The sequence below is a fragment of the Hyperolius riggenbachi genome, chromosome 12 (genome assembly GCF_040937935.1).
Source record: "Hyperolius riggenbachi isolate aHypRig1 chromosome 12, aHypRig1.pri, whole genome shotgun sequence".
Lineage (NCBI taxonomy): Eukaryota > Metazoa > Chordata > Amphibia > Anura > Hyperoliidae > Hyperolius > Hyperolius riggenbachi.
In genome coordinates, this window is record NC_090657.1 from 86,715,114 (window position 1) to 86,732,956 (window position 17,843).

At 44.4% G+C, this 17,843-nt stretch overlaps 1 protein-coding gene across 2 annotated transcripts in view; it reads right to left on the reverse strand.

The window, feature by feature from the left end:
• The window catches only part of PLEKHH3 (pleckstrin homology, MyTH4 and FERM domain containing H3), a 128,522-nt gene that overhangs the window by 21,083 nt on the left and 89,596 nt on the right, over positions 1-17,843 (reverse strand). For both annotated transcript variants that reach the window (XM_068261841.1, XM_068261840.1), the window contains exons 6-7: positions 14,687-14,810; positions 3,695-3,992 (exon numbers count right to left, since the gene is read on the reverse strand). In XM_068261841.1, coding sequence (XP_068117942.1) covers positions 3,695-3,992; positions 14,687-14,810 — 422 coding nt within the window. The remainder of the gene's footprint in view (positions 1-3,694; positions 3,993-14,686; positions 14,811-17,843) is intronic.

A 17,843-nucleotide genomic window follows, 5' to 3' on the forward strand; every position in this document is an offset into this window, starting at 1 on the left:
CAGTACGCTCCTGGTGACATCAGCGGGAGCGAGGACACGGCAACGCAGGCGCAGTGGTTTTCAGACTTTAAAGTCTGAAATTCCGGAAGTGAACCGGAGGCGGGGTCGGAGCATCAGTGAGTGGCTGCGAGGGCACAGGATGTCTGCGGGGGACCATTAGAAGCCCCGGGTGAGTTCAACTCATTTTCCCCCGACCCCCCAACAGTATTCCTTTAACCCAGTGGTTACCAAACTTTTTTGGGTGAAGGCAACCTCAGTGGCTTTGAAATTTTTTCAAGGCACCCTCGGCAAAAACAACTACCGAAATGCAATTATGACCCTTATCAGGCGACGACCCACTCTAAGTAGCTAGTGATGTTTATTAGGCACAGCGATTCCTCTCATGTTCAACTTCACCCATGGTTGCGGGGACTAAAGGTTAACTAGCAGGTAATGCAGCCACATTGTATATCAATGCACGGTTGCATTACCTGATGGTATTGCATAAAGGATCAGGATGCGTGCCGAGGCACCCCTGAAAGGTGCCCGAGGCGCACCAGGGTGCTGCGGCACCCAGTTTGAGAACCCCTGCTTTAACCACTTAAGAGCAATACACTCTTTGTGTGGTGGGATCTTCTCAGGGCTGCATCACAGCCATAAAATGTTACTCTACATGAACAAAATGCCTAACTCCTGGTCCATGCTGTGGTCATCTCCTGTCTGCACTACTGCAATGTCATCCTGTCTGGACTTCCTACAACTCTGACCCCTGCAATCAATTATGAAAGCAGCTGCCAGGCTCATTCACTCCTCCCACCACTCCTCTCCAGCTGTCCCTCTTCACAAGTCCCTTCACTGGTTTAGTGCCCCCCTCAGAATTAATTTTAAACCGTTCTTCCCAGCATACAAATCCATCCACCATACCTCCAGTTTGTACATCTCAGATCTTGTCCAGAGATGCTCGACAAACCAATTCTCTACACTCCTCCAACACTCTACAGATGTCCACCCCTCGCATCACTTGCTCAGTTACGAAGCTCCAGGACTTCTCCAGAGCAGCCTCTACTGTATAGAACTATCCATGGAACTCCGTCCATCGGGCTTGCCACCATCTTCAACTCATTCAAGCAATCCTTAAAGACCTATCTTGCTTACCAGCCATCTTTATAGTTCCAAACTCCTCCCTTGGACATACACCCCTCCCCTTTTGTGTCCCTCTACCCCATCCCTTACATTGTAAGGTTATTTGTCTGGGCCCTCCGCCCTATGTGCTCTTTTCTGCCACCATATGGAATCAGTGACTTGTCTGCTATATTTTTGCAATCTGCGCAGCATTGTTTGCTACATCCCTATTTTGTGTAGCATTGTTCATGCTGTAATGCCCCTGTGTAATATTGTTTAATGTTGTAATTTCTCCCCATCTATTGTACAGTGCTGCCTAATATGTTGGTGGTTTAACAATTAATAATACAACAATCTAAGCGAAACAAAAGTATCAAAGTTAGATATTTCCTTCATTACTGGGAAGCCTCTGAATAGTCCATAGGCTTCCTGGATCCAGTACTTATGACCTGGATCCTTATACTTTTGGCAATATAGTGTACTGTATCGGGGCACTTGCCTTTACACATGAATTTTAATGACATCCCACTCTAACCCATAAGCTTTAATACGAAAATGGCCCTCCCGTTCCAGCTATAACAGCTTCAACTCTTCTGATAACGATCTGCTCATGGCAAGGGACAGAGGGGAATGCTCCATCCTAATCCTGTTGGATCTCTCAGCTGCTTTTGATACAGTTGACCATGAAATCCTGCTTAACAGACTGCAGGAGTACTGTGGCATCAGTGGATCAGTCCTCCAGTGGTTCAGATCATTCCTGACTGACAGAACACAGAGAGTATCCCTAGGACCTATAATGTCCAAACCTGCACCTCTACAATTCGGAGTGCCACAAGGATCAATCCTATCCCCTCTGCTGTTTGCAATCTACATGTTGCCACTCGGTACACTTATCCAACGACATGGCCTGACGTACCACTGCTACGCCGATGACACACAGCTATACCTGTCCTTCAAACCTGGTGGAACAGACCCTACCCCAAAAATAAACTCTTGCTTAGCTGAGCTTCAGGCATGGATGAATGATAACTGGTTGAAACTGAATGCTGACAAAACTGAGGTCCTGTTTGTCCAAAGCCAGTGCTCGCCATCAAAACAGCTCTATCCTAAAGCAACACCAATCAGGATTGGGAATTCAGACATAAACAGCTTCAACCTTGTGCGCAGCCTTGGCGTACTAATCGATGGGGAATTGAGTTTCAGAAACCAAATTTCATCTGTAGTTAAATCTTCCTTCTTTCATCTGAAGAACATTGCAAAGATTAAACATCTGATTCCCCCAGAGGATCTTCAAACCCTAGTCCACGCCTTCATCACATCACGGCTGGACTACTGCAATGCCCTTTATGCTGGCCTCCCCAAAAAAGACTTGCGTCGCCTGCAATTAGTGCAGAATGCTGCTGCCAGATTGCTAACAAACCAGCCTCGCCACTGTCACATTACACCGATCCTTCGCTCACTGCACTGGCTACCAGTAGAATGGAGAATACTCTTCAAGATTGGACTGCTGACATTCAAATCCCTGCACAATCTGGGCCCTGGATACATGAAGGACTTGCTGAAGCTGCACCACACCTCTCACAACCTCAGATCAGCAAGTTCTATAAACTTGGTCACTCCCAGAGTGCACCTCAAAAAATCTGGAGACAGAGCCTTCTGTCATGCTGCCCCTACTCTTTGGAACTCCCTACCACACCCAGTAAAGACAGCACCATCCCTGGAGCTATTCAAATCCAGACTGAAAAGCCACCTGTTTAGCCTGGCATTTCCAGATTTATAAAATTCTTCCCCTGTACCACGATGGTCGGAGCCATGCTTATGCGCTTTGAGTCCCACGGGAGAAAAGCGCTTTACAAATGTTATTTGTTGTTGTTGTTGTTGATAAGGCTTTCCACAAGGTTTAGGCATGTGTTTATGGCAATGTTTTGGACTATTCCTCCAGAAGAGCATCAGTGAAGTCATGCAGCGATGTTGGATGAGAAGGCCTGGCTCACAGTCTACACTATAATTTATCCCAAAGGTTTTCTATTGAGTTGGGGTCAGGGCTTTGAGCAAGTCAGTCAAGTTCCTGCACACCAAACTTGCTCATCCATCCATGTCTGTATGGACCTTACTTTGTGCACTGGTGTGCAGTCATGCTGGAACAATAAAGGGCCATCCCCAAACTGTTCTCACAAAGTCGGGAACACAAAATGGTCCACAATGTCTTGATATCCTGAAGCATTCCAAGTTCCTTTCACTGGAACTAAGGTGCCAAGCCTAATCCCTGGAAAAAAATCACACTTTAATACCTCCTCCACCAAACATTACACTTGGCAAAATGCATATAGGCAACTACCTATTCAATGACGTCTCAATAACTTTGGCAAAATAGTATATTCTGTGTGAGGATCAGCAAATAGTGTAAGCTGTCCATTATAGGGTCTACACTTTATTTACAATGTTTTTGCATTAATATGGACAAGGATGTTCCTCTCTCTCTTCTCAATAAGCCATTCTATTGAAAACTGTGCCGTCGCTGACCCTTTTTGAAACACACAAGTATACATATTAGATTTAGTCTTATTTATAATGACCATCAAAGGTTTCTTACCTTTGTAAGTGAAACTGGAGAAAACGAAGGACAGCAGGGCTGGGCAAGTAAGTACAGCTCATGCAGGTAAGTAGCTGCCAGTACCGAAGGTCCGACAAACTCCCGGGTTCCGGAGGGTCGGTGGTCTGCTTGATGACTTGGCAGTAAATTTCGTCCCGTAAAGGTCTCAAGTCAAGGCACGTCTGGAGGACCCCCTGCATCAACGGCACAGGGTCTCTCTCACTCTCCATTTGCTGGAGCGAATTGAAGACCTTCACTGCCTCGTCCCGCAAAGCTGTGTAACCCCTGACATTATGGGCTGGAAAAAAGGAGCAATCAACAAGGTGTATTAGCAACTTAAAAAAATAAAACTATCCAAAAAAGTTTAGCTACACTCAAAATACTGGTGAAAAATTGTAACATTTAAAATATGTGCAAACATATACAAATAAGAAGTACAATTTTTCCAGAGTAAAATGAGCCATAAATTACTTTTCTCCTATGTTGCTGTCACTTACAGTAGGTAGTAGAAATCTGACAGAAGTGACAGGTTTTGGACAAGTCCATCTCTTCATAGGGGTATCTCACGGATTTATTTATTTTCAAAAGCACTTAGTGAATGGCTGTTCACTGTGAAGCAAGCAGGGAAGCTGGCCAGCATCATTGTTTAAATCCTGTTTAGGGAATATCTTTATAAAGAATAAAAGTCTTGCTGAAAATCCCCTATGAAGAGATGGACTAGTCCAAAACCTGTCACTTCTGTCAGATTTCTACTACCTACTGTAAGTGACAGCAACATAGGAGAAAAGTAATTTATGGCTCATTTTACTCTGGAAAAATTGTACTTCTTATTTGTCTGTTTGCATATATTTTAAATTTTACAATTTTTCGACATTGTGCCCCTTTAACCATAAACTCAAAAAGAGTGCCTGAGAATCAAACTACTTAGGAAAATCATACACAGTACTTTATATAGTGTTCACTAATGATACATTCTCGATTATACAAGTTTACCACTTCTATGTAACCGGAGGGCAGCAGATGCAGTGTCACAAGGCTGATTTCATTCTAAAGTTGATTGGTAATTGGCCTGCGGTGTATGGGCAGGCAACAGATCTCTCTCCTATCAGATTCGATCAGAGAGAGATCTGTTTCTTGGTGGATTCAGCATCATGTGATGTCCACTTACATTCTTGATTGTACCGTCTTACCACATCTATGTAGGAGAAGCGTAAACCGAGTGAATATACTTTGGATGGATATTTTAGGTAGTCCCTCATATTACACAAAAGTGGTAGGATTGTACAATCAAGATTGTATCAGTAGTGGGCACTATAAAGAAAACCTGAGGTGACAATAAATTGACTAGATAAACAATTGTATCTAACCTTTTTCATCTAAAAATGACTTTTCTAGAATCCTGCAGGCTGCAGTGTTATTTTCTGTGTATCAGCTAAGAAAATAATGTTTATTGTTTGTATTGTCTCACATGCTGACACAGTGTTTCAGTGTCCCAAAATGTATGATCTATTGACTTTTTTATCTATCGCCTGCACTTGGAAGCAGTTCTAATCAAGGAAAGAGTTTTACAGCTGGAATTCAATACCAGTGAGGATTATACTATAGTCTGACTTGAGAGAAGCTGTCACTTGCAGTTCACACTTTCGAGGAAGAAACAGAAAAAAAGGGAACATAGGCTAGTTATTTGTAAGTTTAGCACTGTACATACACATGTCTACCTCATCATGTCACATGTCACCTCGGGCGTCCTTTAACCTGTTGCAGGCGCAGCCTGTTGCAATCTACATCCTGTTTGGAGCCTTGTATCACTGGTAGGATGTAGATTTCAGCAGAGTGGCTCCGCACGCTCCCGCCTCGATCGCCGCTAACTTCAGCTGTCTGATTACAGCTGAGCTCCATGCGCTGGTAAACGGCCCTGTGATCACTGAAAGCCAATCACAGCGATCACAAAGTAAACGTAGAAAAAAAGGGCAGAACACCAAAAGGATGTCAAATCATTATATTTCTAATGCACAACCCTGTTCTGATCATGTTTACACACTCCATTCTCCTCTCAGCAGATCACTACAATCATTTGTCTCAAGAGTTTGACTAAAATCCTTGCTTGAAAGTTTGCTGAAAAAAAAGGTTCTTTTTTCCCTACACAACATAGGAGTTCCCCTTTAAAGTGGGCCTGAACTTTTGCACAGGGCAGAAGTAAAACATAGAGAAATGTACCCTATATGTATTTAGAGAGTTTAACCTGTCTGATTCCCCCCATCTGTGACTAATCCCAACTGTAATTTGATCTTTCAGCTGTGTCAGCTCAGGAACATCTTCTGCCACGGCAGAGCAGCTAAGTTGTAAACACAGAATGTTAGCCCTATGTCTGTTTCCATGAAAGCAGGAAGTGGACACACTGCAGATTTATTGCAGGATTTGGATCAGCTGTAACAACGAAATGTTTTTCTTTAAAGGCTATTATGCTGGTGCGTAGCTTTTAGAGCAGAGAGGAAGTTCTGAGTTCAGGTCCAACTTAAATGTGGCTACAACAGCAAATATACACTCTGCCTAATTGCCAAGCAAGCAGCCATTATACAGTGATGATAATCTAATGCACTCAGTTATTTCCCACTTGGGCAGGGTAGACAATTTGCAATAGCAGCTGCTAATGGTCCATGACAAACAATGTTATCACCACAATTACAGAATGTTTCATATGTTATCTGGAAAATGGTTTGATTACAATCAGCATTAGGCCATTAGGTCTAAAGATACCCACAGGCAAATAGTCACTTCCTTTCTGGCAATTTCTGCCATTTGAGTAGCAAGAGATGTCCCATTACAAGACTTCCCATGCCTGACCCTCCATCGGCGCGCGCAATCTCCTGCAACCCCCGCCCCAAGCACTTCACACCAATCGGTGTGGAGCAGTCGGCAAGAGGATATATACAGGGAGTGCAGAATTATTAGGCAAATGAGTATTTTGACCACATCATCCTCTTTATGCATGTTGTCTTACTCCAAGCTGTATAGGCTCGAAAGCCTACTACCAATTAAGCATATTAGGTGATGTGCATCTCTGTAATGAGAAGGGGTGTGGTCTAATGACATCAACACCCTAGATCAGGTGTGCATAATTATAAGGCAACTTCCTTTCCTTTGGCAAAATGGGTCAAAAGAAGGACTTGACAGGCTCAGAAAAGTCAAAAATAGTGAGATATCTTGCAGAGGGATGCAGCACTCTTACAATTGCAAAGCTTCTGAAGCGTGATCATCGAACAATCAAGCGTTTCATTCAAAATTGTCAACAGGGTCGCAAGAAGGGTGTGGAAAAACCAAGACGCAAAATAACTGCCCATGAACTGAGAAAAGTCAAGCGTGCAGCTGCCAACATGCCACTTGCCACCAGTTTGGCCATATTTCAGAGCTGCAACATCACTGGAGTGCCCAAAAGCACAAGGTGTGCAATACACCAGCAAGGTGGAGGTGGAGTACTGGTTTGGGCTGGTATAATAAAAGATGAGCTTGTGGGGCCTTTTCGGGTTGAGGATGGAGTCAAGCTCAACTCCCAGTCCTACTGCCAGTTTCTGGAAGACACCTTCTTCAAGCAGTGGTACAGGAAAATGCAACCTTCAAGAAAAACATGATTTTCATGCAGGACAATGCTCCATCACACGTGTACAAGTACTCCACAGCGTGGCTGGCAAGAAAGGGTATAAAAGAAGAAAAACTAATGACATGGCCTCCTTGTTCACCAGATCTGAACCCCATTGAGAACCTGTGGTCCATCATAAAATGTGGGATTTACAAGGAGGGAAAACAGTACACCTCTCTGAACAGTGTCTGGGAGGCTGTGGTTGCTGCTGCACGCAATGTTGATGGTGAACAGATCAAAACACTGACAGAATCCATGGATGGCAGGCTTTTGAGTGTCCTTGCAAAGAAAGGTGGCTATATTGGTCACTGATTTGTTTTTGTTTTGTTTTTGAATGTCAGAAATGTATATTTGTGAATGTTGAGATGTTATATTGGTTTCACTGGTAAAAATAAATAATTGAAATGGGTATATATTTGTTTTTTGTTAAAGGGACTCCGAGCAGTGCAGAAACTATGGAAAGATGCACATCATTTTAAAGCTCTCTTTCTCCTCTTTCCAATGATATATAAACCGCCACCCTACGCCTTTTAGTTTTCGCTATTTTCGCGATTGAAATTGCCGCGGCCCCGATTTTGATCGCGCAAATAGAGAAAACTAAAAGGCGTAGGGCAACGATTTAGGTGTCGTCAGAAAGAGGAGAAAGAGAGCTTTAAAATGATATCCATCTTTCCATAGTTATATTGTATTACACAGGGCGACTTTTTGTCAAAGTCAGCAGCTGCATTCAGCAGAATGGAGCTTCTGACACTGGGGAAAGTGTCGTCCTGTGTAATACAATATAACTATGGCTTGATGGATATCATTTTAAAGCTCTCTTTCTCCTCTTTCTGACGACACCTAAATCGTTGCCCTACACCTTTTAGTTTTCTCTATTTTCGCGATCGAAATCGCGGCCGCGGTGGTTTATATATCATTGGAAAGAGGAGAAAGAGAGCTTTAAAATGATATGCATCTTTCCATAGTTTCTGCACTGCTCGGAGTCCCTTTAAGTTGCCTAATAATTATGCACAGTAATAGTCACCTGCACTCACAGATATCCCCCTAAAATAGCTAAAACTAAAAACAAACTAAAAAATACTTTCAAAAATATTCAGCTTTGATATTAATGAGTTTTTTGGGTTCATTGAGAACATGGTTGTTGTTCAATAATACAATTATTCCTCAAAAATACAACTTGCCTAATAATTCTGCACTCCCTGTATATATATATAAACTCACAGGCCGAACAAGGAGAGCGCTGATCAGAAATGCAGTCCAGAGGTCCATGGTGACTCTGGATGAGCTGCAGAGATCTACAGCTCAGGTGGGGGAATCTGTCCATAGGACAACTATTAGTCGTGCACTGCACAAAGTTGGCCTTTATGGAAGAGTGGCAAGAAGAAAGCCATTGTTGAAAGAAAAGCATAAGAAGTCCCGTTTGCAGTTTGCCACAAGCCATGTGGGGGACACAGCAAACATGTGGAAGAAGGTGCTCTGGTCAGATGAGACCAAAATGGAACTTTTTGGCCAAAATGCAAAACGCAGTGTGTGGCAGAAAACTAACACTGCACATCACTCTGAACACACCATCCCCACTGTCAAATATGGTGGTGGCAGCATCAGGCTCTGGGGGTGCTTCTCTTTAGCAGGGACAGGGAAGCTGGTTAGAGTTGATGGGAAGATGGATGGAGCCAAATACAGGGCAATCTTGGAAGAAAACCTCTTGGAGTCTGCAAAAGACTTGAGACTGGGGAAGAGGTTCACCTTCCAGCAGGACAACGACCCTAAACATAAAGCCAGGGCAACAATGGAATGGTTTAAAACAAAACATATCCATGTGATGATCGCTGCTGCAGCAGCTGTTGCTGGAAGTAGTAGTGCTGCAGCTCAGGCAGTTCTGATCTATTTCCATGCAAGCTGCATAGCTTTGTCTGTCTTTCCCTGCTGTCAGCTTGTGACTGATTATCATTCACCTGTGTGGGAATCTGCATGTCTGCTCCCATTGGATGACCTCAGTATAAAGATCTGCTTCCTGCAGGGTTTCCTTGGGTTTTCATAGCTTCAGTTTAAGCCCGTCTTGCTGTCGCTTCAGCCCCCGATCGTGTTTCTTGTTCTAAAGATACTTTGCTGGTTTTGCATCATATGTTGGTTCATTGCCAATATATATGCATACCAGCACGTTTATTATTTTCCTTGTATTCGTGTTACGTTGATACATCTGTGTCGCTGATATATACGTACACGAACTGTTTATTTCCTGTGTTCAGTTAGTCAGTTTTCCAGCACGTTTTGGTAGTTTGCGCGTACCGTGAGCACCCGTGCTGAGCTAGTTATCCTGTTCCTGGTCCTGTTTGTGGATTGCGTTCATCTCTGCGAAGAGATAACGAATCCTTCTGAATCCTGTTCTGTTACTGTTTGTGGATTGCGTTCATCTCTGCGAAGAGATAGCGAATCCTTCTGAGTCCTGTTCCCTGTATTACTCCAGTCCTAGTCAGCGTTCCTGCTTATGTCATATATCGGTTCATTGCCGATACATACATATGTTAGTCAGACGTTACAAATAGTTTCATTGATAGCTGTAATTGTAATACGCTAGGAAAACATACTTATTGTATATTTATCTGTGTTACGTTCATCTATCTCGATCCTGCTATTTCCTGACTATCCTGTCCTGTCTTTGTGAGGCACGCCATCGCCGCAACGCATTGGCTGCCTCATTCCAGTCTGTCTGGTTTTGGACGCTTGCTGTCGCTAAGTAGCCGCTAGCTAGCAAGCGTTCATTCTGTCTACCTGTCCTGATCTCCTCAGTTCTGGTTTATGCGCTCAGCGCTACTTTGCGCTGAGACGTTATAACGAAAGCATTGTTTGTGGCTGTCAGATCTGCACCGGCTCTGTGCGCCACAATCTCCTATTGGAGTCAGTCCTCCCCTCCACTATACTAGGGATAGCCTGTTTCTTTGTGCTAGTGTGTGTACCTCCTCCACGTCAGCTCATGCGTTGCATGCTGACTGTGGAGAATACACCACCAAGCCTTACAATCCATGTGTTAGAATGGCCCAGTCAAAGTCCAGATCTAAATCCAATCGAGAATCTGTAGCAAGATCTGAAAACTGCTGTTCACAAACGCTGTCCATCTAATCTGACTGTAATTGCAGCAAAAGGTGGTTCTACAAAGTATTGACTCAGGGGGCTGAATAATTACACACAACCCACTTTGCAGTTATTTTTCTTTTTTTAATGTTACACCACTTTGTATTGGTCTCTTGTATTGACAAAATGTGGAAAACTTCAAGGGAGCCGAATACTTTTGCAAAACCACTGTATATACATATACACACATACATACACATATACGTATATACATATATACACATACATATAAAGATTTAGTATAAGTATGTTTTACAGCAGAACAAAGGATAACATACATTTACAAATGATTCTGAAAAAGCGTCAAGCTGGAGTAAAAAGAAGGGTCTGTGACATCTGGACAAAGGAATATCCTAAAACTGGCCAGCATATATTTAGACCGTTATCAGTCTTCAGAACTGGTGGCGCAGTCACTGATTCATTCTACAGAAGAAAGGGTATAAATAAAGATTCTAAGTGGCCTCAGCCAGGTTATTTATAGCTCCTGTAGATCAACATAAAGGAGAAACGCAGCGAGTTTAATATTTAATGTGGGAGGACTGCTGTTTTTCTGCCAGCCTCAAGGATGGGAATAAGAACAAGGGATCAAAGGACAGAAGAGTGAATAAGCCATTTCCAACCTCTGTGGCGTCTGGGGTCCCTGTGGGAGACAATGCTGCCTTTCTTTGGTGGAGTGGGAATCCCCTAGGGACCAGCTAGACTTGTGGAAAATGACCCGCTGCAGACGATACACTGAGAGATTACCAGTAAGCGGCCATTGCACAAGACACACTTCAGTCTGGGCTTATATAACATCGCCAGTTAACTCTAACTGTCATTTTCACTCACTCATTCATCTTCCTTTAAACAGACAAAAGCAGCAAAATAAACTCTTTGTTCACGCCGAGACTCCTCCAGTCAGAGCAATGCTTGAGGAAAGGCCACAAAGGTTGGCTTCTAGAGTGACTAAGTTACAGGGGGTGACAAACCCACCCTTGCCTCTCACTTTCCCACATTTCCCGCTCAAAAGAGTGGGACATGAGCATTTCCTCACATGACTGCATGAGGTACGGCTCACAAGCGACTAATAAACACGCAGACCACCAGACAAGCGGGCTCTGCTGTATAAACAGCCATCAAAGTGGAATAGAAAATTTGAACATTTTGGATACAGTATTATTGTGTATTTATATACCGCTGACATTTTCCACAGTAATTTTACTCAGGCCATAGTCATGTGACCAAATTACTCAGAGGAGCTCCCAATCTAATCCCTACAGTTGGAAAGAATGATAACATGTCAGATTTTATAACTGTCTTTTTATCCAGTGAAAAATACTTCTTGTCAGGTACAATTAAAGGACCACTACAGCGGGAAAAAAAAGTAAGCAGTTAAAATATGAGAAAACTGACAGGTTTTGGACTAGTCCATCTACTCATGGGGGATTCCCCTGGGTTTTCTTTGTTTTCAAAAGCATTTCCTGAACAGCAGTTTGCTAAGTCTAACTGCCACAATGAATAGTGTGCAAGGGAGTAGGGAAGCTGGTTGGTGTCTTAGGTCCCGTTTACACTTAATCAGTTGCTCTCAGTTAGAACTGATGGAGGAGTAGCATGGAGGGCTCTGAAGGAGAGGAGTTGCAGGGAGGTCTCTGGAGGAGTAACATGGAGGACTCTGGAAGAGAGGAGTTGTATGGAGGGCTCTGAAGGAGAGGAGCTGCATAGAGGCTCTGGAGGAGTGGAGTTTCATGAAGGACTCTGGAGGAGAATAGTAGCATTGAGGGCTCTGGAGGAGAGGAGTTGCATGGAGGGATCTGGAGGAGAGGAGTTGCACATAGGGCTGTGGAGTAGTAGCATGGAGGGCTCTGGAGGAGAGGAGTTGTATGGAGGGCTCTGAAGGAGAGGAGCTGCATAGAGGGGTCTGGAGGAGAGGAGCTGCATAGAGGCTCTGGAGAAGAGGAGTTGCATGGAGGTCTCTGAAGGAGTAGCATGGAGGGCTCTGGAGGAGTAGCAAGGAGGGCTCAGGAGGAGAGGAGTTGCATGGAGGGATCTGGAGGAGAGGAGTCGCATGGAGGTCTCTGAAGGGGTAGCATGGAGGGCTCTGAAGGAGAGGAGTTGCATGGAGGTCTCTGGAGGAGTAGCATGGAGGTCTCTGGAGGACTAGCATGGAGGGCTCTGGAGGAGTAGCATGGAGGGCTCTGAAGGAGAGGAGTTGCATGGAGGTCTCTGGAGGAGTAGCATGGAGGGCTCTGGAGGAGTAGCATGGAGGGCTCTGGAGGAGAGGAGTAGCAAGGAGGGCTCAGGAGGAGAGGAGTTGCATGGAGGGATCTGGAGGAGAGGAGTCGCATGGAGGTCTCTGAAGGAGTAGCATGGAGGGCTCTGAAGGAGAGGAGTTGCATGGAGGGCTCTGGAGGAGTAGCATGGAGGGCTCTGGAGGAGTAGCATGGAGGGCTCTGGAGGAGAGGAGTTGCATAGAGGGATCTGCAGGAGAGGAGTTGCATGGAGGGATCTGGAGGAGAGGAGTTGCATGGAGGGATCTGGAGGAGAGGAGTTGCATGGAGGGATCTGGAGGAGATGAGTTGCATATAGGGCTGTGGAGTAGTAGCATGGAGGGCTCTGGAGGAGGAGTTGCATGGTGGACTCTGAAGGAGATGAGCTGCATAGAGGGATCTGGAGGAGAGGAGTTGCATGGGGGGATCTGGAGGAGAGGAGTTGCATGGAGGGATCTGGAGAAGAGGAGTTGCATATAGGGCTGTGGAGTAGTAGCATGGAGGGCTCTGGAGGAGGAGTTGCATGGTGGACTCTAAAGGAGATGAGCTGCATAGAGGGATCTGGAGGAGAGGAGTTGCATGGAGGGATCTGGAGGAGAGGAGTTGCATGGAGGGATCTGGAGAAGAGGAGTTGCATATAGGGCTGTGGAGTAGTAGCATGGAGGGCTCTGGAGGAGGAGTTGCATGGTGGACTCTGAAGGAGATGAGCTGCATAGAGGGATCTGGAGGAGAGGAGATGCATGGAGGGATCTGGAGGAGAGGAGTTGCATGGAGGGATCTGGAGAAGAGGAGTTGCATATAGGGCTGTGGAGTAGTAGCATGGAGGGCTCTGGAGGAGGAGTTGCATGGTGGACTTTGAAGGAGATGAGCTGCATAGAGGGGTCTGGAGGAGAGGAGCTGCATAGAGGCTCTGGAGGAGAGGAGCTGCATGGAGGGATCTGGAGGAGAGGAGTTGCATGGAGGTCTCTGGAGGAGTAGCATGGAGGGCTCTGAAGGAGAGGAGTTGCATGGAGGTCTCTGGAGGAGAAGCATGGAGGGCTCTGGAAGAGAGGAGTTGCATGGAGGGATCTGGAGAAGAGGAGATGCATGAAGGGCTCTGGAGGAGAGGAGTTGCATTGAGGGCTCTGGGGGAGTAGCATGGAGGTCTCTGGAGGAGAAGCATGGAGGGCTCTGGAGGAGAGGAGTTGCATGGAGGGATCTGGAGGAGAGGAGTTGCATGGAGGTCTCTGGAGGAGTAGCATGGAGGGCTCTGAAGGGGAGGAGTTGCATGGAGGTCTCTGGAGGAGTAGCATGGAGGGCTCTGGAGGAGAGGAGTTGCATGGAGGGATCTGTAGGAGAGGAGATGCATGAAGGGCTCTGGAGGAGAGGAGTTGCATTGAGGGCTCTGGGAGGAGAGGAGCTGTGTAGAGGGCTCTGGAGGAGTAGCATGGAGGGCTCTGGGGGAGAGGAGTTGCTTTGAGGGCGTGGCAAGGCATGATCAAATCCTGCAGAATAATTGTAATCACAGTCACTTTTTAGATTACATCAAAGAAGGAAGTAGGTGTTAGCATGTGCACTATACAGTACATGAGCCCACATTTGGACTTTTAAAACGTGTGAGAATGTTATATTGCAGCGCTGGGTTCCTGGGCTCTGTCAAAACTAGGCATGCTACCTAAAGTGTATATATACTTTCTGTGAATACTTGAGACTCCCCCCCCCCCCCCTTCCCCAAGGCAACCCAGAAAAAACTGTCAGGCCAATAAGCTTCCACTTCAATCGTTCCCAGTCTGTATGTGCCTACAGACATGTGGCACGCACATTAGATTGTTAGCTCCTTTGAGGCAGGGAACGGTATAAATAGTTCTAGACTTTCTGTAAAGCACTGTGGGATTTGTCAGTAAATCAATTCCATAAATAATGCATGGATGGGAGTAAATCATCTCTCAATGATGGATGAGGCAGCGATGCACCAATCATAATCTGACAGACACTCACGGGAATGATCCTCAGATCCACATGGAAACGGAAGAAGGGGCGCATATAGGGGGCTCTTCGTATGGCACAGAATGGGATTCCGTTTGTAGATTTCGTCCACAATTTCCTGGTTGCACTGATTCTCCTAAACAGACAACACAAAAGCAGAAGATGTAAAAAGAAGGGAAACTCTCTTCCTCATATGGCCGACACAGTCCTGTCATGGCCTCAGATTGCACATTGTGCAGAACATATGTGGGGACCATGTAACTTCCTGCTTGCAAAACAGCAAATTAGCTGCAGACTGTTGTGAACATCCTGTTTCACCAGAGGTTTTATATCATACAATAACTGAGATTAAAGCATATTTTCAGCTACAAAAGCTTTATGAGGAAAATTTTCAGGCATATTACAGAGGAGATTGGCTTTGTGTACCATCTGTGGAAGAACTGACTTAGGAAGCATCTGTTTTCTGATAGCATCTCTTCAAGTGTTATCCAAATTCAGGTCTTCAGCATCTATTTTTATAGTGTTCTCTTTGCAAGCATGAGGTGCAGCAAGCAGAATCCATTTTGTATACAGAACTAAGAATGCCAATCAATAATATATTAGAGACTCAAAAGTACTTTCTGAAAAACAGAAGTACAAACATCTTTATCTTTTTGCATCATCTGTGAAAAATCCTCTATTAAAATTCACATGATGCAAAAGATAAAGATGTTTGCCCCTTTTACAGTTGCCTTGCGTTGCATTACCCTGTTTTACCTCAGGGTGACGTAACGGCAATGCAAGTGAATGATGCCTAGCACACTTATCGCATTGCGTTGCGCTGGAAGTGCCCGTTTGGCCACCAAGCCCCCGCAAAGTCAACAGCACGTTACCGTGGCGACACAAAGGCAGCAGAAGTAATGACAAATAATGGGCGATGCCGGGAAAGTTAAATACGTTGGCGGTGGCGCAGCGGGGAAACCCGGGTACCCCAGTGACGTACTTACTGTCCAGCAGGGAGTACATCCTGCGGCGATGGGCGTGCAGCACTATGCATATGGCTCTGTCGGTGCCACAGGGTCATGAATGGCGTTTTGAGCGTTGCAATGCGAGCATCGCACCGCTAACACACATGCCAGGTGTAAAACATGCCTAAGAAGCAGCACCATGTAGGTAAGTAATGATGCTCCCCCCCCCAACGGCATGCTCAGTTAACGAGAATCTGTATTGTTAAAATCGCACAAAAGTAAACATACCAGTGCGTTAGGGGACATCTCCTATTACCCTCTGACACAATTTCGCCGCTCCTCGCCGCATTAAAAGTGGTTAAAAACAGTTTTAAAAAGTTTGTTTATAAACAAACAAAATGGCCACCAAAACAGGAAGTAGGTTGATGTACAGTATGTCCACACATAGAAAATACATCCATACACAAGCAGGCTGTATACAGCCTTCCTTTTGAATCTCAAGAGATCATTTGTGTGTTTCTTTCCCCCTGCAGCTATCTTCCACTGAAGTGTCAGGCTGTTTCTTCCTGCAGAGTGCAGACAGCTCTGTCTGTATGTAATTCCTCAGTATGTGAAAGCCCAGCCAGCTCAGAGGAGGATTTATCCAGCTTGTAAAAGATAAGAGAGAAGCTGCCCTAATCTAAATAATACACAGGCAGTGTGCAGAGAGGGGCCAGGAGGGGGAGATGCATCACAGAACCACAACACTGAAGAACTTGGCAGCCTTCCAGACACAGGCCGACAAGTCTGACAAGAGATAGATAAGGTGATTTATTACAGAGATGGTGATAGTAGAACGTGCTGCAGTAAGCCAGAACACATTAGAATAGCTTTTGAAACTTGTAGGATGATAAAAAACAGGATGCAATTTTTGTTACGGAGTCTCTTTAAGAACCTCTCTTATGGGGAGATTCATTCTAAAAAAAATGTTTGCGTTGTTGCTCAGTTGCCTTTAAAGACCACATTATGGTCACTATGCTACCAACTATCAAAACCTGCTCAGAGTTAGGGCAGCAGCTACATGTCAGCACACTTACCTCACAGCACTATAGTTTAAATTCCATCAAAAGCACAAGAGTTCTTATGCTCTCTCTTTTTTTTCAGTGTTTCTTCACAATACACTTCCTAAGCCAATCCCAAATATTTGTCCTAGGCTGTGTAGGGATATTAGGTTGAGAATTCCTTTGAGGGACAGTTGGTGGTGTGAATTGGACATTTATCGTAAAATTTGTCAGAGCTATGTAAATACATGTTAAAATCAATATCTCGTTGATGAAAAGCAGATTCCAGTTACAATTTAGCATGATATGGGAACAGTAAAATAAGTGCACTTTTATGGCACACTAGTTATAGAATTTGGATTCTAATAGGATTGTTGATTGGCAGAATAGTATCCAATGAAGACCTGATTACAGTAAGGGCCTTTCACATTTGTCATGACGTGTCCTACATGCTATATCCCATATGCATGAATTTCGATTTTTCAGGTTGAGTTTTTGTGCAGTTTTGCGATTTTTGTTTGTGTATGCATGCCAATATTAATTTTGCCTCTTATTATTAATATAATATGAGCTGTTTACTATGCTGGACCAATAGATGATTAATGGAATAGATAGATATTAATTTTGCGATGTTTTCATGAATATAAATGAAGTTGTTATTATTTTTATTATTTAGTATTTATATGGCGCCTGCATCTAATTAACATAAAATTCTGCAATTTTTCTGCATTTCTATATGCCTTGCATCGTTTCAAAATCGCACGTTGCATGCGAAAAAGCACACCTGCCGTCTGATTTTAAACTACAGAAAAATCCCAAAAGCAAATTGCATCTGAGCCTAGCAAGAGATGATAGGCGTGGAGACACAAGCAAAAAAAAATAAAATCAAGACATGCTATTTAAAGTGAACCAGAGACGAAGCACCCTCATGTATTTTACCATATGTATCAGTGGGAACATTAGAGAAAATACTTATCCTGCTCTCTGTTTCAGCCTTCACTGTTCTGCTTGCTTTTTATCAGCCCTGATAAAATCCCAGACTGAGCATTCAGTCTGGCTTTGCTATAATGACTCCTGAGCAAAGCCAGAAGAGGCAGGCTTGGGCTTAAAAAGACACCAGAGGACACAGATTCAGCTATAATGATTCCTGAGCAAAGCCAGACTGAATGCTCAGTCTGGGAT